Source organism: Cetorhinus maximus, chromosome 14, assembly GCF_964194155.1.
Source record: "Cetorhinus maximus chromosome 14, sCetMax3.hap1.1, whole genome shotgun sequence".
NCBI classification, from domain to species: domain Eukaryota; kingdom Metazoa; phylum Chordata; class Chondrichthyes; order Lamniformes; family Cetorhinidae; genus Cetorhinus; species Cetorhinus maximus.
Window position 1 is genome coordinate 115000323 of NC_135892.1, and position 26555 is coordinate 115026877.

General features: G+C 44.6%; 1 protein-coding gene across 2 annotated transcripts; it reads right to left on the reverse strand.

The window, feature by feature from the left end:
- Positions 1-1534: 1534 nt before the first annotated feature.
- LOC144689974 (zinc-binding protein A33-like) lies at positions 1535-26014 on the reverse strand. Of its 2 annotated transcripts, XM_078557507.1 has the most exons (6): positions 25540-26014; positions 21692-21787; positions 15057-15290; positions 11577-11599; positions 5915-6030; positions 1535-3412 (listed from the first exon to the last, which is right to left on the reverse strand). In XM_078557507.1, the coding sequence occupies exons 1-6, from the start codon at positions 25963-25965 to the stop codon at positions 2865-2867; spliced, it is 1443 nt and encodes a 480-aa protein (XP_078413633.1). In that variant the 5' UTR covers positions 25966-26014; the 3' UTR covers positions 1535-2864. The 2 variants fall into 2 exon arrangements, with proteins under 2 accessions (XP_078413633.1, XP_078413634.1); XM_078557508.1 differs by lacking the exon at positions 11577-11599 and having other exon boundaries at positions 5915-6053.
- Between the last annotated feature and the right edge of the window lie 541 nt (positions 26015-26555).

Genomic DNA, 26555 nt, shown 5'->3' on the forward strand with positions numbered 1-26555 from the left:
TCCCCTCCAAGCCACTCACCATCCTGACTTGGAAATATATCGCCGTTCCTTCACTGTCGCTGGGTCAAAATCCTGGAACTCCCTTCCTAACAGCACAGTGGGTGTACCTACACCACATGGACTGCAGCGGCTCAAGAAGGCAGCTCACCACCACCTTCTCAAGGGGCAATTAGGGATGGGCAATAAATGCTGGCCTGGCCAGCGAAGCCCACATCCCATGAGTGAATAAAAAATCCTTGTTTTGTTGTCCCTCCTTGTCTCTGTGAAGCTCCTTGGGACATATCCTACATTAGATACATTCCCTAAGACCCGGCGTCGCTAATGTTATTGAACATTTTTCCAGTTACTTTGAATCAATTTTGAAACAGAAGCCTTTATAAAGTGCAGGCAGCGTCCACTGTCACTTAACTTGTTCCTTCTTTCATTTCATCAAACTGACAGCCATTCAACAGTTGACTAACCAGTACTGACATTTTCACACCGATAAAGCAACTTTCAGCAGAAAGGGTTTTCTCTCATATTAACACTGAATGAATTGCCATCTTACTCAGTCTCACAGCTTCAAATTAAAATTATACAGTGCTGTGTAAATTATTTGTAGAAGTCAATAATACGCTGTTGGTTTCCCAGCAGGGCCCAGTGAGTGTGACATTTGATTTGACTGTATTGGGTGGAATGTATTAGAGAGCCATTTTGATTGTGTGTGGAGCCTCTGCCTCATTTGTATCCCTTTGAACTCGGGCTCTGAACCGATTCGGGAGTTCCTGAGGTTGTGATGTCGGTGGGCGACGCAGGATTGCGGTTTTCCAGTGCTGATCCTGGGCTGGCTGTGGGGTGGGGGTCGATGTGGGGAGAGGAGAGGGAGCATAACTGGGATGGAGCAGATGGGGGGAGGAGTAGGGAAAGTGCCAAGAGAATGTTTTTTGGACAAATTTTTAATTCTTTGGGATTTGCAGTTGTCCTCTCTGACAGGGAGATCACAATGACTCCCATTTCTGATCAGTAAACGCAGCTGAAGAACGTACATACGGATGACCACAAACTTGGGCTTGGTTCTGGTGCCTCCGACATAGTCATACAGTGTTATGACCGATGTAGTTGGTAAAGCGGAGTTATTTAGAAATCCCAGGGGGAAACTTTAAACAGCTATCATAACCTATAATTTTAAGTGTTATGTTTGAGAGGTGACTCTAAATTCAGGTATCAGACCACCAGTTCTTGAGGCTTTACATTAAACTAAATGATATATATATTTTATACTCATATATTATATATATATATATAAAACATGGCTTCAAATTGCTACTGTAATAACTTTTAACAAATTCCTAAACTAATCTCCATTAAGGCAACAGCAACCCATAGACTTAACCAAACACCAGGCAAAGCATTTTCACCTTACAAATTCAAAATGAGGTTCTTTTCACTTTGGTTCCTGTGGAGCCAGTTGGAGGTTTGCAGCTGCTTTGATCTCAGATTGCCTCTGCTCTGCACATTCAAAACGGTTGTCTTGTTATACCTACCACTGCCCATTGAATGTTCATTCTCATTGTACCAACAACCTCTGAACTAAACCTCTCTAACAATAAAACCCCTTTCACAGTATCAGTTTTATTAGTAATATAAACATATTGCTCGGTAGCTGCTAGAAAGGTAAATTTTTCACCCCATTTCTTGGATGCTCTATTCAAAAAATGCAAATGCACGCTATCTCTCTTACATATCAAAACTAGTATCCATCAAAACACCCAGGCTAACTGGCTTTAATCTAATTAAGACACACCCACAGACTAAACCTCTATTTTAAAAGAAAAACCTTTTCCAATAATATTATATACATTAATAGCTTCATGACATACAGCCCTGACAACAATTCCCTGCTGAGAGTTACACAGCAGGACAATGGAGGGGGAATCAGAGTCTCTGTTTAAAGATGAATCATCACCATAGGAATGGGGGCAGAAAACCTGAGAGCAAGAACTGACGAATGAAACAATGTAGGAAACTGTTCAAAAGCAGAGCTCTGAAGAAGGGTCATAAGGATTGTTTTTCTCTCCATACCACAGATGCTGCTAGGCCTGCTGCGTTTTTCCAGCATTTTCTGTTTTTGTTTCAGATTTCCAGCATCCGCAGGAGTTTGCTTTTATCTCAGGAAGCTGTTCAGATTGGAAGGCTTGTCAAGACTGAAATCAATAGATTTTTGTTGGGTAGGGGTATCAAGAACATATAGGGTAGTTGGGTAAATGGAGTTGAGCTACAGATCAGCCATGAACTGAATTGTTGAAAATCTGGAGGGGCTGAATGGCCTCCTCCTGTTCCTCTGATATAACCAATTACATTACCTCATTCTGCCAGCAGATGTCTCACATGAGCTAATATTGATTTCTGTCGAATGACCTCTGAAGACAGGAAGATATTACAAACCTGTCTAGAATACTTCACTCAAACATGACATAAACAAGGACATAGAGTGCAAACTCAAAGAGGTCATACAAGTCATGGGTCAGAGCACAGTTTGAATATTGTGTCCAGTTCTGGCTGTCTAACTTTAGGAAAGGACATTGGAGAAGGTGATTGCAGAGTGAGAGCTTTTAATTATGAGGAGAGATTCGAGAAAATGGATTTTTTCATTCGAACAGCGAAGGTTAAATTTTGAAGGGTTCTGATTAGGTGAATTGGGAGAAAGTACTCACATTGGTTACTGATTTGATAATCAGGAAGAATACATTTCAGATCATCATCATTCCCATGACAAAGGGAGGCTTTAAATGAACGCATGGACTTGTCGGCACTTGGAATACCAACAAGTACTGGGAGCGGAATCTCTTTTGATAGTGTCTTTCATTGTGTCCAGTTTAATGGTATTAATCCTGTAAAACCACCTTCTGAGGATAGATTTTCATTACTGAAACATTTTTAGCATCTAGGACTAGGTACGGACAGAAGTAGGGATAAAGTTTCTCGGTAAATGAGTCTGTGAAGGTGTAGAGTAGGGTCATGTTTTCAAGGCTATAGAAGGAGACCTTTCCATCTTTGTAATCCAGGTAAACTCGGATGATGGTGGGATTAATACAGAGCTCCGTGCGCCAAGGTGAAGTACATGCGTAGCATTCATTGCCATCCATCAGCCCAATGGCCCAGAAACCATTCTCTGGATCCACTTTGATGATTCCTTTCCTCCTAATGGATTCCCTTGCTACCCCTAGGCACCAGCTGCTCTGTCCCCTCACATCCACATCCCAGTGATGCCTTCCTGAAGTGAATCCCTCCAATCCTAGCACAGAAACACAGGAGTCAAATCTCTCTGGGTTGTCTGGCAGCTGCTGCTTGATTGGGCTATAACCCATCATGGTCAAGTCCTCGGACAGAGAGAGCCAAGGTGCTGCTGTGTTTGGATCCAGGGTCACAGAGGCTGAAGAGACAGGAAACAACCAGTTAGATACCAACTGTTCAATGTGCCAAACATGTAAGCTAAGAGTACTGCGCAGGTCACATGCACATGTATGTGTCTGATAGCATCTACATACACTCAGAGTGCAGGTGATGAGCTGGTCATTCTCACTGTCTGGACAGTGATCTGGAGAAACAAATTATCTGTGTGATAGAACCTGTCTCATTTTCATTCCTTCTGATCTCAATAACAATTGAATTTATTTAGCACCCTTACCATAGTAAAGGATTTCAAGGTGCTTCACAGGAGCGTGTAATCAGACTAAACTGACACTGAGCCAAAGAACCACATGTTAGCACATTTGGCCAAATATCTGTCAAAGGGATAAGTTTTAAGGAGTTGTCTTAAAGGAGGAGAGGGAGGTTTAGGGAAGAAATTCCAAAGTTTAGGTCCTCGGCAGCTAAAGGCACAGCTGCCAATGGTGGAGTGATCAAAACTGGGGTTGCTCAAGAGGCCAGAACTAGTCGAGTGCAGAGATCTCGGAGGGCGGTGTGGCTGGAGGAGATAAACAGGGGGTGAGGCCATCGAGGGATTTGAAAATAAGGATGAGAATTGTAAAACTGAAGCATCGCTTGACTGGGAGCCAGTGTAGGTCAGCGAGTACAATGGTGAAGGGTGAAGAGGGTTTATGGTGGGCTGGGGTACTGACAGCAGAATGCAGGATGAGCTGGGTATGGAAGATCGAATGTGGGAGGCTGATGAAGAGAGCATTGGAATCATCAAGCCTGGAGGTAACTAAAGCCTGGCTTTGGATTTCAGCAGCGGATTGGCTGAGTCAGGGGAGGAGTCGGGCGATATTACAAAGGTAGAAATAGGTGGTCTTGGTATTGGAGAGCGTAAGGAGTCAGAAGCTCAGCTGAGGGCCAAATAAACCAAAAAGGCAAGATTGCAAACAATCTGGTTCAGCTTGATACAGAGACCAGGCAAATATATGGTGAGTTTTTCAGCTAGCCAGATTAAATCTCCCAGTTTATTGCCAAGAGATGAAGGTGAAAATAACCATTATAGATTTTTTGTACATTATACAAAATCAATCACAGCTGGAGGGTTGCAGTGTTTGTAAGAGAACATTCTGCAGTTGAATTTTGTGCCTATCAGGTTACAACATTCATGCATATGTTTTACAGAATAATTTATTATTGGAGTAAAACTCTTCATTATATAATAACACACCTGCATCATATTACTGCTGAATAATAATATATCTCCAATAATTTGTTGGAGTTCTTTGAGGAAGTAACGAGCAACGTGGATAAAAGGGAATCTGTAGATGTGGTGTACTTGGATTTCCACAAGGCATTTGATAAGGTGCTACGTCAAAGTTGCTACACAAGATAACAACCCATAGTGTAGGGGGCAACATATTAGCATGGATAAAGGGTTGTTTAGCTAACAGGAAGCAGAGAGTAGGGATAAATGGGTCTTATACAGTTTGGTAAACTGTGACAAGTGGACTACCACAGGGATCTGTGTTGGGGCCTCAACTATTTACAATTTACATCAATGATTTGGATAGAGGGACCGAACGTATGGTAACTAAATTTTCCGATGACACCAAGATAGGTTGGAAAGTAAGTTGTCAAGAGGAGGTAGAGAGTCTGCAAAGGGATAGTGACAGGTTAAGTGAATGGGCAAAAATTTGTCAGATGGAGAATAATCTGGGAAAATTGTCCAATTTGGTATGAAAAATAGAAAAGCAGCAAATTATTTAAATGGAGAGAGATTGCAGAACTCGGTGCTACGGAGGGATCTGGGTGTCCAGGTACATGAATCATATAAGATTAGTGTGCAGGTACAGCAAATGATTAGGAAGGCAAATGGGATGTTGTTGATTTTTGCCAAGTAGGGAAGTTTTATTGCAGGTGTACAGAGCCTTAGTAAGACCACATATGGTGTACTGCATGCAGCCTTGGTCTCCTTATTTGGAAAAAGATATAATTGCATTAGAAGCAATTCAGAAAAGGTTCATTCAACTCATTCCTGGGATGAAGGACTTATCTTATGAAGAAAGGCTAAACAAGTTGGGCCTGCATCCATTGGAATTTAGAAGAATGAGAGGTGATTTTATTGAAACATATAAGATCCTGAGGGGAGTTGATAGGGTGGATACCGGGAGGATATTTCCTCTTGTGGGAGAGACTAGAACCAGAGGACACAGTTTAAGAATAAGAGGTCTCCCTTTTAAGACTGAGATGAGGAGATTTTTTTCTCTCAGAGGGTTGTTAGTCTGTGGAATTCTCTTCCTCAGAAAGCAGTGGAGGCAGGGTCATTGAGTTTATTCAAGACAGAGACAGATTTTTCATAGACAAGGGAGTCAAGGGTTATGGGGATTGGGGGGCAGACAGGAAAGTGGAGCTGAGACCAGAACTAGACCAGCCATGATCTTATTGAATGGCAGAGCAGGCTTGAAGGGGCTGAATGGCCTCCTCCTGCTCCTAAGTCCTATGTTCCTATAATACACACCTGTATTGATAATGTTCAGCATCTTCTTCCAGACTTTGTACTGCAAAGATCCCACATAGTGACCCACATTAATCACAGCAGAGACAGCCTCTGGATCTTGAGGAGCACAGTTAACTCTGTAATGAGAATGTTGGAGATGCTAAACATGTGCCTTTGGGTCTGGGTTGTGTGAGGTGGCGAGTGGACATTACAAGGTGACTATCGGGCGTTAAGTCAGGAACTCCCTAACCAAAGCTAGCCCCAGTGAGGCTGCAACAAGTAAGTTATGAATAGGAACAATGGAAAAAGTTTCCTTATCATCTGAACCCTCCTTAAATATTATTTGCACATCCCAAACTCTGATCCTACTGCCAACATCATTGATTCCATATGATCTTAGAAACTCATTCATTCCTTTATCATGTCCTCCGGTGAGTGCTGGCTGACTGTCTTTTGGTAAGAGCACCACAACTTAAAAGAGAAAAGAAAGATTTTGTGTTCACACACTTTCCATGGTCTCAGAGTTTCCCAATTTACCAGACCCTTTGCTCTCTTCCGGAGAGGAACATTGCTGAGACACATTATAACCATAGAATCTCACAGCACAGAATAATGCCATTGGGCCCATTGAGCCTGTGCTGGCCCTTTAAAGAGCCATCGTGCTTAATCCCACCTCCCGCTTTTTATCTGTAATCCTGTAAATTCCTCAACCTCAAGCATGTGCCTGACTCCCTTTTAAAATTACTGATGAAATTAGCCTCCACCATCTTTTCAGGTCGTGAGTTCCAGATCCCAACAAGTCTCTGAGTGGAAAACATCTCACTTCATGTCCCCTCTAGACCTTTACCCAATGATTTTAAATCTATCATCTCTGGTTATTGACCCACTCACCAGGGGGGATAGTTTTTCTCTCTCTTGACTTTATCAAAACCTCTCATCAGCTTGAAGGCCTCTATGAGGTCACCTCTTAACCTTTTCTGTTCCACAGAGAGAACAGCCCCAAATTTTGCAACTCTCCTCTCTACACTTTCTAATTGTGGTGCCCAGAATTGTCCACAATAGCCAGTGATTCACAGGCCTGAATTTTACCTTTGGTGGGTGTGCCCGAGCAGTGGGGAAACCCGTTTGGCAGCCGGCTGCAATTACACGCTGGCTGGCCGCTAGACGCGCGCTGAAAAGCTCAGCACTGCCGGGGTGGGGGCGGGAGGAGGGTGGGTGATGACGGGCTAAGGTGATGCTGCGAGAAAGCTCCCTGGAGGCCGACAGGGAGCTGGAGACCTGAAACAGCTAAAATAAAGGCTTTAAAAGTGGAATAAAAACGTCGTGGATCACAGTCAATCACCTGAAAATATAACTCAAAAAAATGCCGCCCACAGATACTGATTTTTATGTTATTGCATCAGGAAAATCGCATCCCACCCGTGGATGAGGTTTGATGAAAAATGTGAAGGCCGCCTGGCCAATTTGTCTGTCCGCTGACCGTCAGGTTAGACGGGCCACGGAAAATCAGGGACTATTAACGCTGTTAATGGGCTAAGTTGCCCTCTTAATTGTTGGCGGGTTTGCTTCCAGGTTTTGTGTGCGCCCGTCAAGTGAAATATCGCGTGAGTGCGCAATGACATCGGAACGCTCGCCCGATGTCTTCTCACGCGATTTTACGCCCGATCGGGTCGAGTGTGCGTCCACCCGACAGGAGGTAAAACTCTGCCCAGACTGTTCCAGTATCAGATCTTTGCTTTTATTTTCTATTCCTCCATTTATAGACCCAAGTAACTCATGTGTATTTTTAACCACCTCATTAACTTGCCTTGTATATGGACACCGGTTCAACATCAACACAATTGTTCAGTTTACAGTCCACTGACATCCTTGCTGAAAATACCCCAATGCCCTGAAACACTTCACAGCCAATGAAGGACTTTCAATGTGTAGCCACTTGTTGTAATTATTTTTTGTTATCTTTTCATAGGATGTGGGCATCACTGGCAAGGCCAGCATTTCTTGCCCAGCCTTAATTGCCCTTGAACTGAGGGACTTGCTGGGCCTTTAAAGAGGGCAGTTAAGTATCAACCACATTGCTGTGGGTCTGGAGTCACACATAGACCAGACCAGGTATGGTTGGCAGATTTCCCTCCCCAAAGGGGCATTAGTGAACCAGATGGGTTTTTACAACAATCGATGATAGTTTCACAGAATCACACAGTACAGAAGAGGCCCTTTGGCCCATCGAGTCTGCACCGACACGTAAGAAACACCTGACCTACCTACCTAATCCCATTTAACAGCACTTGGCCCATAGCCTTGAATGTTATGATGTGCCAAGTGCTCATCCAGGTACTTTTTAAAGAATGTGAGGCTAACCCGCCTCCACCACCCTCCCAGGCAGTGCATTCCAGACCGTCACCACCCTCTGGGTAAAACGTTTTTCCTCACATTCCCTTTAAACCTCTTGCCCCTCACCTTGAACTTATGCCCCCTTGTGACTGACCCTTCAACTAAGGGGAACAGCTGCTCCCTATCCACCCTGTCCATGCCCCCTCATAATCTTGTACACCTCGATCAGCTCGCCCCTCAGTCTTCTCTGCTCCAATGTAATCAACCCAAGTCTATCCAACCTCTCTTCGTAACTTAAATGTTTCATCCCAGGCAACACCCTGGTGAATCCCCTCTGCACCCCCTCCAGTGCAATCACATCCTTCCTATAATGTGGTGACCAGAACTACACACAGTACTCCAGCTGTGGCCTCACCAAGTTTCTATACAACTCCAACATGACCTCCCTACTTTTGTAAACTATGCCTCGATTGATAAAGGCAAGTGTCCCATATGCCTTTTTCACCACCCCACTAACATGCCCCTCTGCCTTCAGAGATCTATGGACAAACACGCCAAGGTCCCTTTGTTCCTCAGAACTTCCTAGTTCCATGCCGTTCATTGAATACTTCCTTGTCAAATTACTCCTTCCAAAATGTATCACCTCACACTTTTCAGGGTTAAATTCCGTCTGCCTCTTATCTGCCCATTTGACCATCCCGTCTATATCTTCCTGTAGCCCAAGACACTCAACCTCACTGCTTTTAGTAGAAATTAGACAAGCATATGAGGGAGAAGGGAATAGAAGGTTATGCTGGTAGATTTAAATCAGGTTATGGGGATAAGGCAGGGAAGTGGGTCTAGGTAGAATGCTCTTTCAGAGAGCCAGTGTAGACTCAATGGGCCGAATGGCCTCCTTCTGTACTGCCAAGATTCTGTGATTCTGAGAAATGGTGGGAGGAGGCTTGAGTGGAGCATTAACACCAGCATGAACTGCTTGGGCCAAATGGCCTGTCTCTGTGTTATATATACTAAGTAATCCTATGTAGTTCCTGATCTCTGTTAGGAAGGAGCTTTCACATTAAATAAGGAAATTGGCAAGGAGGGGGCTATTTCAGGTAGGGTCTGGTTATAGATGTGCCAGAGGGCTGAAACAGGCAGTTTGCCACTCCAGAGAGGTTTGGGGAAAGGCTTCCTAACAGCACTGTGGGTGTACCTACACCACATGGACTGCAGCGGTTCAAGAAGGCAGCTCACCACCACCTTCTCAAGGGCAATTAGTGATGGGTAATAAATGGTGGTCTAGCCAGTTCTCACTGGTTCCATTCTCATTCCAGATTTATTCATCGAATTAAAGCTGCCAGAGTATTAGCCTGGGATTACTAGTCCAGTGACATGACCACTATGCCAACATCTCCCCTAAATGTAATGTAGGAAATGCAGCAGCCAGTTAGAGCACATCCTACATTACAATGGTGACTACATATGTAAAGTACTTCATTAGCTTTAAAGTACTTTGGGATTTACTGTGGTGATGAAAGGCTCTATATAAATTCAAGGGCAGAATTTTCACCTTGGCACGCGCCCGACCCGCTTGAGCATTAAGTGACGCGCGATGACTTCAGGCGATTGTTCCAAATCAACGTACAGGCATGCAATAGTTTGAGTGGTGAGCAGGCGCAGGAATTGGCAGCGCGCCTGCCAACGATTAGAAGGCCTGTTAAGGCTATTAAAGTATTAATTAACTTAAATTTTTCGCTGCCCATCCAACTTCACAGTTGGACGGGCAGGCGAATAGGCCAAGCGGCCTTTGCACTTTTTAGGAAACCTCATCCACGGGCGGGATGAGGTTTCCAACAGCAAATAAAAATAAAATAAAAAATTTTACATCTCATTCATAATATGTCCCTGCTCATGTGACAGAGACACCAGAGGGAAATTTTTTTAACAGTTAAAAATTCTTTATTTTTGATTTTCAGAGCTCTTCATCTCCCTGAGGCAGCGCTGTGCCTCAGAGAGCTTTTCCAGCGCGCACCCGCGTGCAGGGGCAAAGTTCCCCGTTCTCCCTGCTCGCCCACCTCCCACCCACCCGCAGAGGCAGCGCTGAGCATTGCAGCACGTGGTTCACACTGGGAGGGCCTTAACTGGCCCACCAGCGCAAAACTGCGGTCCCCGGACCCATTCGCAGGCAGCGGTCAGCTTCCTGACCACCCCCGCCTGCCCCCACTGAACCCGCTCAGGCTGCCCAACAAGGGCAAAATTCTGCCACAAGTCTTTCTTTTGACAGAAACTTGCCAGAAACAACGATGAGATAATGGCCAGATAATCTCTTTCAATAATCTTGGTTGAGGGATAAATATTGGTCAGGACACTGGCAAGAGCACCCTCCTCTTGCTGGCTATGGGACCTTTCATGCCCATCTCAGAGGGCAGACATGGCCTCAGTTTAACAGCTCATCTGAAAGATGGCACCTCTGAAGATGCTGCACTCCCTCAGTACAGAAGTCGAGTGTCAGCCTGGATTATGTGGGCAATTCTTCGGAGTGGGACTTGAACTCACAACCTCTTGGCTCAGTGATGAAAATGCTACCATCACATGCTAATATCACAGGCTTAGACAATATTAAACTAATGATTCTACACATACGCTATTAGCTTTACCCACCTGGAGACTTACCAGGAATTCAGACAAGAATAGTCAGCTGAAACAAAAACAAAAATACCTGGAAAAACTCAGCAGGTCTGGCAGCATCTGCGGAGAGGAACACAGTTAACGTTTCAAGTCCGAAGGACCCTTCAACAGAACTAAGTAAAAATAGAAGAGAGGTGAAATATAAGCTGGTTTAAGGGAGGGGGTGGGACTAGTAGAGCTGGATAGAGGGCCAGTGATAGGTGGAGATAACCAAAAGATATCACAGACAAAAGGACAAAGAGGTGTTGAAGGTGGTGATATTATCTAAGGAATGTGTTAATTAAGGGTAGAAAGCAGGACAAGCAAGGTACAGACAGCCCTAGTGGGGATGGGGTGGGGTGAAGGGATCAAAAAAGGCTAAAAGGTAAAGATAAAACAATGGATGGAAATACATTTAAAAATAATGGAAGTAGGTGGGAAAAGACAAATCTATATAAATTATTGGAAAAAAAAGAGGGGGGGGAATCGGAAAGGGGGTGGGGATGGAGGAGAGAGTTCATGATCTAAAATTGTTGAACTCAATATTCAGTCCGGAAGTGGTCCATTAGCAAAGAGCCCAGGAGTGTGGTGTTCACCTCCCTGACCTCTCACTAAATAACAGGGAGTGATACAGGGAAGGAGAACAGTAATAAATTAAGAATTGTTCAGAAAGCAAGGAACGGTCATGTGTTGTTCATACCTTTTCCTAGTTGCCGGAAGATTCTGAAAGAAAAGAAAGAAAACAATTCTGACTAACTAGCGTCAGAGAGTGCATCCAATACCCAATATAAAGGAGTACATGATAAGCCAATCAGATCTCTATAAAATGGTTGGTTGAACAATATACTCTCATTAGCAAGTTTACAGGACAGAAAGAGGCCACTCGGCCCATCATGTCTGTGCTGATTGAAAAACGAGCCACCCAGCCTAACCCCGCTTTGCAGCATTTGGTCCGTAGCCCTGCAGGTTACAGCACTTCAGGTGCAAATCCAGACACCTTTTCAATGAGTTGAGGGTTCCTGCCTCTACTGCCCTTTCAGGCAGTGAGTTCCAGACCCCCAAAACCCTCTGGGTGAAAAGGTTTTCCTCATCTCCCCTCTAATCCTTCTACCAGTCACTTCAAACCCATGCCCCTAGACACTGATCTCTCTGCGAAAGTAAATAGACCCTTCCCATCCCCTCAGCCTCTGTTCCAAGGAGAACAGCCCCAGCCCATCCAATCACTCCTCATAGCTGCAATTTTCCAGCCCTGGCAACATCCTGGGAAATCTCCTCTGTACCCTCTCTGATGCAATAATGGCTGTGCTTTCAATGATATTCACATTAACCAATACCCAAATGGATATGCAAATACTGAAACTGAAGAGCAAGAGGATGATTGAAAATGATAGGAATTAATATTGGATACAGCTGATTAAATATAGCTCCACTGGTGTTATAATGATAACTTGGTGCTCTGAAATGTTATCTGTGGAAAACTGTTATTCAGGTTGAGTCCTGCAGTTGGTAATGTTGAAACAAATATCTCAGACTCTTGCATCAGGCATTAGTGGAAAACGTCACAGGTTTTTAAAAAAACATTTTTTAGGGTAAGATTGCAGGAGATGATGGAATGAGCCATGATCATTTGCCACGTTCAGATCGCTTCCTCCACAGGCTGTGCACAGTTTTCTCTGCTATGCTCTCTATCCCACAGGAGGGCATCGAATAACCACCAGTAAAATTTCAGTGGCCTCCCAACTTGCCCCTGCCCAAGGATAAGTCAACGCAAACACCAGACTATCAATATAACACTGGGATCCATAACTACTCACCCTGCCCAGTTACTTTCCACAGATAACATCCATATAATGCCAGAAGTACAGGAGCCGCTATGTCCAGTGGAATATAGGAACATGGGAACAGGAGTAGGCTACTCAGCCCATCGAGCCTGCTCTACCATTCAATTAGATCGTGGTTGATCATCCACCTCGACATCAATTCCCGCACTATCTCCAAATCCCTTGATGTCATTAATCTCCAGAAATCTATTGATTTCTATCTTGAACAAGCTCAATGATTGAGCTTCCACAGTCCTCTGGGGTAGAGAATTCCAAAGATTCCCCACCCTCTGAGTGAAGACATTCCTCCTCATCTCTGTCCCAAATGATCTGCCCCTTATTCTGAGATTGTGTCCCTTGGCTCTAGACCCCCCCCAGCCCGGGGAAACATCCTATCCATATCAGCCCTCTCGAGCCCTGTAAGAATTTTGTAGGTTTCAATGAGATCAAATCTCATTCTTTGAAACTGTAGAGAATACAGACCCAGTTTCCTCAATCTCTCCTCATTAAACAATCCCAACAGCCCAGGGATCAGTCTGGTGAACCTCCGTTGCACTCCCTCTATGGCCAGTATATCCTTCCTTAGGTAAGGAGACCAAAAATTTGGTCATTTGATTGGTGTAACTTTAATTCCTGCTCATAAACCAGATAGTCACCCATTTCACAGGAGTTAGTTATTGAGAACACACTCTGGGCTCAAGTCCCAAATCATCAATTGAGCAAGTCATCAGGCCGACACTCCTGGGTGGCACTGGGGGAGTGTTACATTAGCGGAGGTTGATGTCTTCGCTGTGCTGTACTCTAGAGATTCCATGGCGCTATTGACTATGAAACTGTCAAGCTGGGACAGAAATAGGTCTTTCTCTGGCATATTGAGCTGGATTTCCACCCACACCCCTCCCCTCCACCTACCCTCCCTCATGTGTTTTTGGTGATATAAGGGGCACCAAGCCTGCCCAAGCCTCCCTGCCCCCCCGCCGAGTATTCCACCATAAACCATTGGGTGGACGGGCGCTGAAAGTGGCAACTCGCCCGCCATTTTTAAATAAGGGTCAATCGAGCTTGCACCAAACCAACTGACCTGGAGGACACGCAACCCACTCCCTGATATGGTTGGTGTGGCCAGGCAGACAGGAATAGGGAGGTTGTTTATTCTTTAAAAAGTCTTTAAAAGGCTGGAAGGGTGGGGGGGTTGGGGGGCGGTGGGTATGTCCTTTGGGGGGTGTCCGGTGCTCTTTGCTGGTACCCACCCATGCCAAAATTTTACCCCCTTCCTTGTTCCCTCCTACCTGGCCTCCAAAACCCTCCCCACCCCCTCCCCAGGTGGCCTGATCCCTCCCCGCTCAAAAACGCCCCCAACTTATTTGGCTCCAGCATCCATCTTCTTCTCTCCCTGGGCCTGTTTGCAGTCTCGCCAGCGCAACTGAGCTTCTGGGAGGAATCAGATTGGCCAGCAGCTCCGGAGGACAGGACCTTATCCCACAGAGGGGTGCAAGTCCCACTATCGCCTTGTCTAGCCCAGCTGGCTGTGTGTTATGGCTGCGGCGCAGGGGCTTGTTTTGGGTGCGTCGGCGGCTGGACAGCTTTCCTTCAGGTGGGGTTGTGGGGGTGGTGGGAGGTGAGCAATCCGCCCCACTGGAAAATCCAGCCCTTTGAGGTGAAACTGTCCAACGCGGTATTAGGAATAAATTAATTAATCAAAGAGGGAAGTTGCATTTGTATAGCATCGTTCATGTCTCCAACAACTCACAGGCAATGAGATACTTTAGGAATGTCAGGAAACTGAAAAGCTTATTTGTACACAAGGTATCATAAGCAGATGGTATTGGTTGGGAACAAATATTAGCCAGGACACTTGGAATGCTCCTCTTTTCTTCTTCAAATAGTGCCTTGTCATCATTCACACACTCCTTACAGGGAAAACAGGGTCTCACCTTGGTGTCTCATCTGATAGGCGGTACCTCTCCGCTCCCTCGATATATACAGGGGTCACTGAGGGATGCATGTGAAATCATTACCACTGAGCCAAGGCTGATACTACACAGTGTAGAACACAAAGTTCTCTGGTGTCTTAGTCAACATTCCTCCCTCAACCACCACCGCCCTTAAAGGACCAATCAGCTATTTATCTCAGGGTTATTTGTGGAATCTCTGTGTGTAGTGACTTGCCAGCATAAATATCATCCACACTTCGAAATTGTGCATTGCATGCGGAACACTTTGGACTATTCCTGGAACGTGTGATAAAATGTAAAATCAACCCTTTGTTGCATCAATCGACTTGTTCATTTTCCAGTCCGTTCCTTTAACCCTTTGTTCACATTCCATTCTGAACTTCTGCAATACCTGCTTTTACTCACCAGTAAAACGAGTGCTGAGTCCTGTTGGCTGAGCTCACTCTCAATACACTGAATGGTAGCATTTAGCGAGGACATTCCCTCAGAGACTTCCTTCATTTTTTGCCTCATTAACTGAACATGACGTTCTTCCTCCTTTCGGAGATTTTTCATCAGCGTCTTCTCTTCATTGTGGAGAAAAGAGTGAAGCTTCTGAAATTCCTGTTTGATATGTTTCTCAGTCCCCAAAGCCTGGCTCTGTTAGAAACAAGAAACGATTTGAGTCGAAAGTATTTGCATTTATACCTGGTCCTTGCATCCTGGGTGGAATGCTTGTTCCAGTCTGAGATGTTTTAGAAGCTGGGGGCCAATGGAATGAGTCTTATTTTTGGGGGGATTATTGCAATGAGAGGATGTGACATTAGTGGGAGTGCTATATTTGTATGAGACTTATCACTGGCAAATTACAGACTGTTTTTGCCAAGATCTGGATCTGTTGCAGCTGCGTGCATGAGTCAGACAGAAAACATGGGCCAAGGAAAACACTCAACAATAACTAGTTTTCAGCTGTCAGAACCAAACAAGCCTGGCCTGAGGGTCATGGGTAGTGGGTGGTAGGAGGCGGAGTGGCAGGGGGAACAAGGGGTACAGATGGACAGTCTATTGCTCCTGAGAAGGGAATAGAGTGATACATTGTCCTTTCTCCTCAGTATCAGTGCATTGTAATCCAGATCTGACAAGGGGAGAGGATCGGGGCCACTGATAAGCATTCTAAATGTAATTTAGTAGAAATCAGAGATGCTATGTTGTAGATTTGGGCTCTGGATTGACCCAGATCCATGGTGCAGCTACATGGGATTGGTTGAAGTCTCTGTTAGTACAATCAAACTTCAAGATGAGGGAGATTATTTCACTTCATTTTGCTTGCATCAGCTGATGTGGTTCATTTATTAAACCTAATTCTTAAGGGGTTTAAAAGGCCCAACAAGCTCCATCTGCTTTTACTCAGCTCCAGAGGATGCTCAAATACTCCCAGTCCGTTCACATTCCATGAGTCTGCCAGCATTATGAAGTTGCAATCACTTTGTATCGATTCTAAACTGGGAGTGTTAATCGGGTTTAAAAGTGGAACTAACTCCAAAGTGAAGTGTAGTGAGACTCCATTTTCTTCATTTAACTTCCAGCAGCGATACAGTGTTTGGCACTCCGACCTTTGGGTCCAAGGTTTGTGCATTTAAATCCCACTCCAGGGACTTGAGAATAAAATCCAAGCTGACACTCCCGCTGCTGTACTGACACAGTGCTGCACTGTCAGAACTGCCAACCTTTTTATAAAATGTTAAACCGAAGCCCTGACTGCCCTCTCAGGTTATATGTAAAAGATCCCGTGGCCACTACCAGGCCAAGTGCAGGGGAGTCCTGCCCAGAATGCTGGCTGATATTTATGCTTCAACCAACATCGCTCAAATAGATAATCAGGTTATTCATCGCACTGTGTGATCTTGCTGTGCGCAACTTAGCTGTTGCATTTCCAATAACAGTGACTACAGTTCAGAAATCTTTCATTGGCTGTGAAGCACTTTGGGGTGTCCTGACATCATGAAGAATGTTACAGAAACGTAAGATGATAAAAACAGAAAATGCTGGAAAAGCTCAGCAGCCTCTGTGGAGAGAGAAACAGAGTTAACGTTCAGAGCTCTGCAGAAGAGTCATACGGACTCGAAACGTTAACTCTGTTTCTCTCTCCACAGAGGCTGCTGAGCTTTTCCAGCATTTTCTGTTTTTATTTCAGATTTCCAACATCTGCGGTATTTTGCTTTTATTTTTAAGTCCTTCCTTTTCAGGCCACACCCTGACATTAGATACAAGGACGATAACTGTGTATTAGAATAGCACATTAATGTAGAAAATCACCCCAATTTGCCAAGGAGACACTAGCAGGAGTGACCATAAAAGCTTGGACTTTAAAGAGGATCTTAAAGGAGGAGAGCAAAGTATAAGTCAGGGAATTGCAGAGCCTGGGACCTAGGCCAAGTTGGCAGTGGTGGGGGGCACAAGAGGCTGGAGTCAGCGGATCAGTATAACTACAACATGGTGGCAGGGGTGGGGGGAGGGGAAATTGTTTGCCATTGGCATCAGCTGGAGTACAAATGCACTCACAAATATTAAAAAAACTCAATTAGACATGCTATATAATCTCCAGCAACATTCCACCAATAAGAAGAGCAAAGAGAGAATTTCAAAGGAAAATTGGAAGAATGAAAAATAATTGGCTTGAACGGGTTTCTTGGGCGGGGGGGTGGGGTGGGGAGGTAAGGGTGGGGAGCCCCTTGTTCAAAAGCACTCAGTGCCTGGTCGAGGGACCTGGCATCGGGAGGACGGCATGCTGAGAGCCACACCCCCCTGCCCTTGCTGCTGAGCTCCCCACCCACGACCCCCACTCTCTGATCCCCCTCCTGCCACCATTCGTCCGTGACCCGGGTCCCTCAGTGATCTTGGGCTCTGGGCGGTGCACTACCAGCAGCAACCACTGCTCTCCTGGTGGCACTGGCGCGCAATGCACAGCTGCCAGCCTTTGATTGGCTGGTAGTTCTTGGTCGGTGGGACATCCGCCCCCAGAGTCCTTGACCCTGTGGATGGCCCCACTCTAGCCAGTTAAGCGTCTGACTGGCAACGATGCTGTGGGACTTCCCGAAAAAGGATGAGGTGGGGCTCTCAGCAGCTCTCGGTGGGCGGGACCCCCATCACCTACATTAAATTCCCCCCAATATTTCATTGAGGACGTAGCCAATCTATAGAATAGGCATGTAGCCATTCTAGGAACTGAGGAAAGGTTAGAGATGTCACAGGTTTTAAGCAAGTACTGGGTGAGGGAAAGGGCCAGTGGTAAAAGGAACAGAAGGGAAGGCCTGTGATAGGGCAGCAGCCAAGAGAGATGAAACGCCAAAAGGGGTGATGGTGTAAGGAAAAAATGAGATGGTAATGAACAGGAAAAGAAAGGAAAGATGTGTCTAGTGGAGGCAGAAATGGGAAATGGCAGAAACATTACGAACAGCTGCTGAATGAAAAATTGAGAGCAGTGGTTATAATCTGAAAGTGTTGAACTCAATGTTGAGTCTGGAAAGCTGTAAACTGACCCGTCAATGTTCTGTTTCTACACCATCTCGTGCACTGAGCCCAGCATTACCAATAAAACAACATTCCGGGGAAGAAATCTCCATTCAAAAAATCCAAGGAGATTTGAAAGGAAGTTACTTAAATTCATCAAACATCAAACATCAAACATCAAGCTGGGATTTACTCTAATGGGGTAAAGAGGGTTATTGTTTCTGTATCCTTTTCATGGATATTGAAAATGAACCCTGAAGAAAGAGCACAAGGTGATTCTGGACGATGAGGCTCCATTCAACCCAGAGATAAAAACAAAAAACTACTGCGGATGCTGGAAATCCAAAACAAAAACAGAATTACCTGGAAAAACTCAGCAGGTCTGGCAGCATCGGCGGAGAAGAAAAGACTCGACGTTTCGAGTCCTCATGACCCTTCAACAGAACTGAGTATAGTTAGGAGAGGGGTGAAATATAAGCTGGTTTAAGGTGGGGGGGGCGGGGGGAGAGAAGTTGAGGGTGGGGTGGTTGTAGGGATAAGCAAGCAGTGATAGGAGCAGATAATCAAAAGATGTCACAGACAAAAGGATCAAAGAGGTGTTGAAGGTGGTGATATTATCTAAGAAAAGTGCTAATTAAGAATGGATGGCAGGACACTCAAGGTACAGCTCTAGTGGGGTTGGGATGGAAAGACTGACAAGGTATTAGTTGTAGATTTAAAAATAATGGAAATTCCACCCCACCCCCACTAGAGCTGTACCTTGAGTGTCCTGCCTTCCATTCTTAATTAACACTTTTCTTAGATAATATCACCACCTTCAACACCTCTTTGATCCTTTTGTCTGTGACATCTTTTGATTATCTGCTCCTATCACTGCTTGCTTGTCCCTACAACCACCCCGCCCTCAACTTCTCTCCCCCCGCCCCCCACCTTAAACTAGCTTATATTTCACCCCTCTCCTAACTACAGTCAGTTCTGTTGAAGGGTCATGTGGACTCGAAACGTCGACTCTTTTCTTCTCCACCGATGCTGCCAGACCTGCTGAGTTTTTCCAGGTAATTCTGTTTTTGTTTTCCATTCAACCCATCTTATTTCATCCATTTGGAGTTAACCTAAACTCCCTCCCTTTGCAGCCTCTCAATGTCTTCACTGAGGCTTCACTCAGCTTTACCTTCACTGACAGTCTGTTCCAAACTCTGACCAAGATGATCATAAATGAGTGCTGTGACATGGATACAGATGGAAGTTTAAATACTGTAATGAGGATTGGAGATATTCAATCACTGAGAGAATATTACAGGAGTTTTTGATGTCTCAAGATGTCTCGAAAAACAACTGGCTGGTATGTTTAGATTTATGGCCTTTGGTGAGTTACATTTGGAGAGGTCTTGGTCCAGGTGCTCGAGGCTGTACTGCCTTACTAGGGTGTCCCTTGTTTGCTGAGAATGGAGAAAGGACAATGTGGAGTCACCTTCACTCTGACACAAAGACAATAGCCACCTGACCCCTCAGTAGAGAGCAGCTTACATTACTTTATCTTTTTCTTAATTTGAATGGTGCCAAAATGAACTGAACCGTTTTGGTTTGTGGCCTGTCTTTTCTAGGGCTGGGTAGGCTGGTGTGTTATGTGCTCAACATATTAAAGGAAGAATTTCTCTTTGTAAAATGAGGTCTTGTGGAGTGTGTCAGTCCAGCATCAGAAGATGCCTTTGATTCGAAGGGTTAAAAAAACTAAAAACCCTTTCTTTATACTTGTTCTCATATAATTATTTATCTCTGTTCCTGGCTTAAATATTAATTTTTTAACCTACTATTTTATTAACTGATTAAAGAAATGCATTAGGACAATGATTGTTCTTTCGAATGGCCTTTCGAATGATGCATTTGGTCTGTCAGATGTATCATTTATTTAAGGTTTCAATTACTTTTTCCTTGCATTAATAAAATATTTATGTGTGACAGCCATAATTCATACACACGTGGATCTTACTCAAGGGGCAGAATTTTACATTCGGCCTGAGGGCGCGTGCCCAATATGCCTGAGTGTAATATGACGCGCGATGACATCGGGCGTGCGTCCTGACATAATCACGCACTCGCGCGATATTTCGTTCGGCGGGCACACACCAGAGTCGGCTGCGCTCCCGCCGATAATGAAAAGGCCTGTTAAGGCCATTAACAAGATCATTAAAATCGAATTTACGCTGCCCGTCCAGGTTGGGGGGCAGGCGAAAAGGCCAAGCGGCCTTTACATTTTTCTAGAGAGCCTCATCCACGAGCGGGATGAGGTTTCCTAAAGCAAATAAACATGAACTGAAAACTTTATTTTTGAATTAAAAACATGTTCCAGTTCGTGTGACAGGGTCACATGAGGGGACGTGTCTTTTTTTTTAATTTTTAAAATTTTTTTTACCGTCTTCATTCATTTTAAAAAAAAAATGAGCGTCAATCTCCCTGAGGCAGCTCTGTGCCCGAGGGAGATTGAAGATCTCTTTCCTGCCCAAGTGCGAACTGTGTGACAGGCCCCACTCTCCCTCCTGCTCTCCCCCCCTCGCCCGCACAGGTTGCACTCAGCGCTGCCGCTCGCCGTCCACGCAGGGCGAGCCTGAATCGCGGCACGGAGGTGATTGCGGGCGGCTTCCTGACCACCCCCGCCCACTCCCGCCGAGCCCACCCGACGAGGGGGAAATTCTACACCTGTTCTGTAACTCTTTTGTTTGCATGTTACTTTTGAACTGTTCATCGAACAAGAACGTGGGGGAGCACTTTGTGAATGAATGAAGAGTGGGTCCTGTAAAACAGCAAAACTGCAAATTCCTAGGGGGAGGCGGTGGTATAGTGGTATTGTCACTGGACTGGTATTCCAGAGACCCAGGGTAATGCCCTGGGGATAAAAGCAAAATACTGCAGATGCTGGAAATCTGAAACAAAAACAAAAATAGCTGGAAAAACTCAGCAGGTCTGACAGCATCTGCGGAGAGGAGCACAGTTAACGTTTTGAGTCTGTATGACTAAGTTCTGAAGAAGAGCCATACGAGCTCTTAATTCTGTCTTCCTCTCTGCAGATGCTGTCAGACCTGCTGAGTTTTTCCAGCTATTTTTGTTAATGCTCCGGAGACCTGGGTTCAAATCCCCGCCACAGCAGATGGTGAAATTTGAATCAATTAAAAGCCTGATGATGACCACAAAACCAGTGTCGATTGTTGTTAAAAACCCATCTGGTTCACTGATGTCCTTTTGGGGAAGGAAATCTGCCGTCCTTACATAGTCTGACCTACATGTGACTCCAGACCCACAGCAACGTGATTGACTCTTAAAAATGAAAGTGCCCTTAATAAGGGATGGGCAATAAATGCTAGCCTAGTCAGCGATGTTCACATCCCATGAACGAATTAAAAAAAGGTTCACTGAAGACTTAGATTCGGATTCACTTACAGGCCACAGATTTGGAATTCTAATTCTGAATGGGGAAAAAAAAAAAGTTTTGCATTTATTTGGAAAATAGGTTTGTTCCAGGCACTGACTGCGAGCGGCAATTAATCCAAACTTACTTTAATATGCTTTAACTTTAGCTGATATTCATTTCTAACATCACTGAATCTCTCCAACTTAGATTTTAGGGACTTCATCAAGATCTTCAGCTCCTCCTGAAAAGAATAATTGTTGAAAACTTCAGTTTATTGACATTTCATAACGTAGAACAAGTGGAAGAAATTATTTAGAGCGCATTAGCATAATAATGACTCATTGGTGTTGGGGACTTGGATGACACACAAAACATCAGGGGCTTACATGTTCAACAGAGATTAGCAAGGGCTAGGCACAGCGTTTATATTTTTACATCAGCACAGGACGCAGCTGCAAACTATAATAAGGTTTTGATGCTTCATGACTTCCCTTTCATGGTGTCAAAAGGATATAAAAAGCTTCAAATTATTGTTGCTGATATTAGCAAGAATATTCATAATATGTTCACCAAACATTTCTCTGCTCTTGCAATAGATTGCATTTAAAATGAGAGGGTTCACAGAGTCACAGGTTTTCTTGATGTATACCCCTAAGGACCATAGTTTGAGAAGCAATGGCTGACTTTGGATTTGAGCTTCTATTTAATAAAGTACCAACCGAAGTTGACCAGCAGGTTCAAAAATGCTGACCCGCTCCCCAAAAGGCTAATAACATAGGAATGGTCTTAATTGTAAGCCTGTGACATGAACACTAATGTTCCCATGTGTTTGTAAGATAAGTTGTGGCTACAGACAACTTCCATTCACTTAAAGGAGATAAAAACGTAAGGAGGGATTTAGATCCAAAAAGCTGGATGTAAATCGGACAGGTGGGCAAATAAATCTGGGATTATCTACCCACTGAGAAGCTTCCAATTCGACAATTTCTGTTCTTAACAGATGTTTGTGGACAGATAAATAAATCCAAACCTGCCAAGGTCCAAATTCACGTATGTAAAACAGAGCCTGATAACGTAATCGGAATACGAGGAACAAATTGAAAGCGTTGCAGCTGTAAACTCAACTTGTAGAGTGTGACATGGCGGCTATTACTGAGACGTGGCTGTAACACAGTCGGGAGTGGGAATTAAATAGACCAGGTTATAAAATCTACAGGAAAGACAAAGAAGATGGTAGAGGGGAACCTTTAACCTTAACAATTAAGGATGAAATAACTTCAAAGATAAGAAAGGATATGCTGAGGGGTAAGCAGGCAGTGGAGACTTCATAAGTAGAATTAAGAAACAGGGAAGGATTTAAGACTGTAGTGGGAGTTGTGTATGGGCCCTTCTGGTAGAAGCTGTGAAATGGTAGGGCTGTATAAATGCTGAGATTAGACATGCACGTAGCAAAGGCAGAGTGATTTCAATGCGGGCTTTTAACTTTCATGTAGATTGGGATGGGCAGACAAGTACATTTCAGAAAGGTAGTGAATTTCTTAAGTGTTGTCCAGAATAGTTTTCTGCAACTATTCTCCAGGGAAGGCGGTTGTGCAGTGGTATTGTTGCTGGGCTAGTAATCCAGAGACCCAGGGTTAAGCTCTGGAGGCCCAGGTTTGAATCCCGCCATGGCAAATGGTGGAATTTGAATTCAATAAAAATCTGGAATTAAAAGTATGATGATGACCATGAAACCATTGTCGATTTTTGTAAAATCTAATGCCCTTTAGGGAAGGAAATTTGCTGTCCTTACCTGATCTGGCCTGCATGTGACTCCAGACTCTTAACTGCCCCTGCTCAGGGGACATTCAATAAATGTGGGCAATAAATGTTGGCCTAGCCAGCAACACCCACATCCAATGAATAAAAAAGAGAGACAATAAGCAGAAAGGCTGTATTAGATTCAGTGAAATGAATAGTAATCCAGATTTAGTTAACAGCATAATGGTGCATGAAACATTTATAAAATAGTAATCATAATATGATCAAATTCAAGGGAGAAACATGAAACAGTTCCTTAGATTCTAGATGTGGCTTCTAGAGCAGGTCAGAGACTTGGAATCCTGCGATGGGTAACTCACGAGTAACCCACCATCGACAAGGCACGAGTCAGGAGTGTGATGGAATACTCTCCAATTGCCTGGATGAGTGCAAAGATCAGTGGGAAGTGTTCAAAAATAATTTAATGTGATACAGAACCAGTTTTCCAAAAAGAATGGATAATAAACAGGTAAGAGACGACGTAAAACTAAAAGACGCACAAAGGCAAAAAAAATGGCACAGATCCTGGCAACTGGGGAAATACACAAAACAGACAGTAAGTGTTGCAAAAAGGGAGACTGAAAAGAAACTTACAAGAAACATCAAAATCAACGCAAAAATCTTTTACAATCACATTAGGAAAAAGAGAATGGTCTGGAGCCATGTGAGCGCCAGAAAACTGATTACACAACTGTAAGATTTGCAGGTGACCCAGAACTTGCAATTATTGTGAACTGTGAGGAGGATAGTGTAAAACTTCCAACAGACCTAGACAGGCTGGTGGAAAGGGCAGACAGGAGGCAGGTGAAGTTTAATACAGAGAAACGTGAAGTGATTCATTTTGGTGGAAAGAACACAGACAGACGTTATAAAATAAAGGGTACAATTCGAAAGGGGATGCAGGAGCTGAGGGACCTGGGGGTATATGCGCATGAGCCATTGAGGGTGGCAGGACAGGGTGAGAGAGTGGTTAATAAAGCACATGAAGGGACATTGGAATGAGGATTGGGAAGCTGAAGAAGCCTTCCAGGTAATTTTTTAAATTTCCCTTGTAGTAGTAGGAGGAGGAGGAGGAGGAGGAGGAGTAAACACACCGGCCCTCTGGGAACTAATTCCCTCACATGCCTGAGTGCTGCTTGGTAGCCAGTGGTAGCCAGTTAATGGTGCAGGATAGTTATCATCACTGTGCCCTCACACTGCTGCAGGCTGGCAAAAAACTAACTGAAACCAACATTTTCCCACTCGATTTCCCACTAGGGGTTGGGGGGGCACAGTTTCAGAATAAGGGCTGGGATTTTCCGGACTTGGCAGTGAGGGAAATCGTCGTGGGCGGGACTGGAACATTTGGAGAGCAGCCAAAAACCCATTGGCTTTGGGGGCAGTGGGAACGGAAAATCCTGGCCAAGGTGTCTCCCCAATGAAGATGGAGATGAGGAGGAATCTCTTCTCTCAGGGGACTGTTCGTCCTTGGGATTCAATTCCCCAGAGAGCAGAGGAGGCCGGGTCATTGAATAGATTCAAGGCTGAGTTAGGCAGGTTTTTGATCTATGAGGGAATCTGGGGTTATAGGGGCAGGCAAGGGAGAGCGGAGTTAAAGCTGTAATCAGATCAGCCATGATCTTACTGAATGACTGTACAGGCGACTCCTGCTCCTATTTTTTTATAATGTTATGTTCTTATAGGAACCCATTGGCTAAAAGCCCCACATGAATACACGAAAAGTTGAACTTTAGAAACATAAAGTTAATGATTAATTTTTGGCGACGTGAGGTAACACTGGGAGCATCTGCAGATAGGTTCACATGCAGTACAATAGGCAGAAGCTCAAGTGGAGCATAAACATCCAAACAGACCCGTTGGGCTGATTGACCTGTTTCTGTACTGTAAATTCTATCTAATATCCATGTAATAATCCTCTGGAAACTGTACATTGTAATACTGTAACACAACGGATTCTGGTATCGTTTACAGTTTCGATCTTAACAAAAAAGGGAAAATAGCTTTCCAACAGCCTGCCTGACTAATACTTTGCCAAGAGTTACGACATTCCACTGTGTATAGTTAACACGGACACTCTCCACTCTGTTGTGTGGGTATATCTGTGTGCCTAGTCTTCTCCATCTATAATTACTGCTCTCAGTTACTTGGGCAACAAACTGCCCTCTGCTTTACTGAATCTTATTCTCACCATACCTTGGACTCTTTAGCTGCTTCCTCCAAAGGGCGACATTTATGGGTTTCATGCTTCCTTGAGTGCAGACAAACAACACACATCACCTCCTGGTCCTCCTGACAGAAGAGTTTCAGCTCCTCATTGTGTTGACGACACAGACCACCTGCCTTTTCCATCTCCTGTTTCTTTGTAAACTCTTTGAGGAATGACTCAGAAATGTTGGCCAATGTACGATTCCATTTTAAATCATTGGTAGAATAAGTCTCTCTACAAACTGGACACTCGTAGCTTCCCTTCTTCTTCCAGTAGCTCATCAGGCAAGCACAGCAGAAGTTGTGTTGACATGGGGGAGAAACAGGGTTTGTGAAGATATCCTGGCATATTGGACATGAGAGTTCATCTTCCAACCAAGATATCTTCCCCCCTGCCTCCATTTCTCTGAACATGTTATTCAAACTAACTGGCTTCCTGTTTACTGTGTACAGCCAGCAGACATTCATTCCAACGTCAGAATTTCAGTTTCTGTTCCTGTTTTCAATTAAAAGGGCACTGCTTGACTGGATAGTGTTAGACAGGCCCTCCGTTCATTGTGAGGACTTGATGCATACAAATAAAAACATTGAGGAAGATTGTACCATCAGCCCTTTGATGGTGACCTGACGGGGTGGCAGTGACAGAGCCTGTTTGCATTGGTTCCAAAGGAATTAGGCAAGTTCTGGTAGTGCTTGCAGGAGATTGTGTGGATATAATAGATCACACAGACAACCAGGCCACTCACTGGTGTTAGGGACTCTCTCAGTGCCGTCAGCAGCCAGCCTGTATCTTGCACCTGCCCCAGGGTTTGTGTCTTTGCTTCCTAAAGTCTGACCACTCTTTCCTTAAGTGAAACCTGTCATCTGGCCAAGCTCTGCCAGCTGATCCCTCCTTCCCCAGGGAAACACTGAGTGCGTTGCCCTGAATTTCCAGTAGTCTGGCATGACTTCCGTCAGCATACCCTACAGCTCACCCTCCCTACAACTCACTCTCCCTACAACTC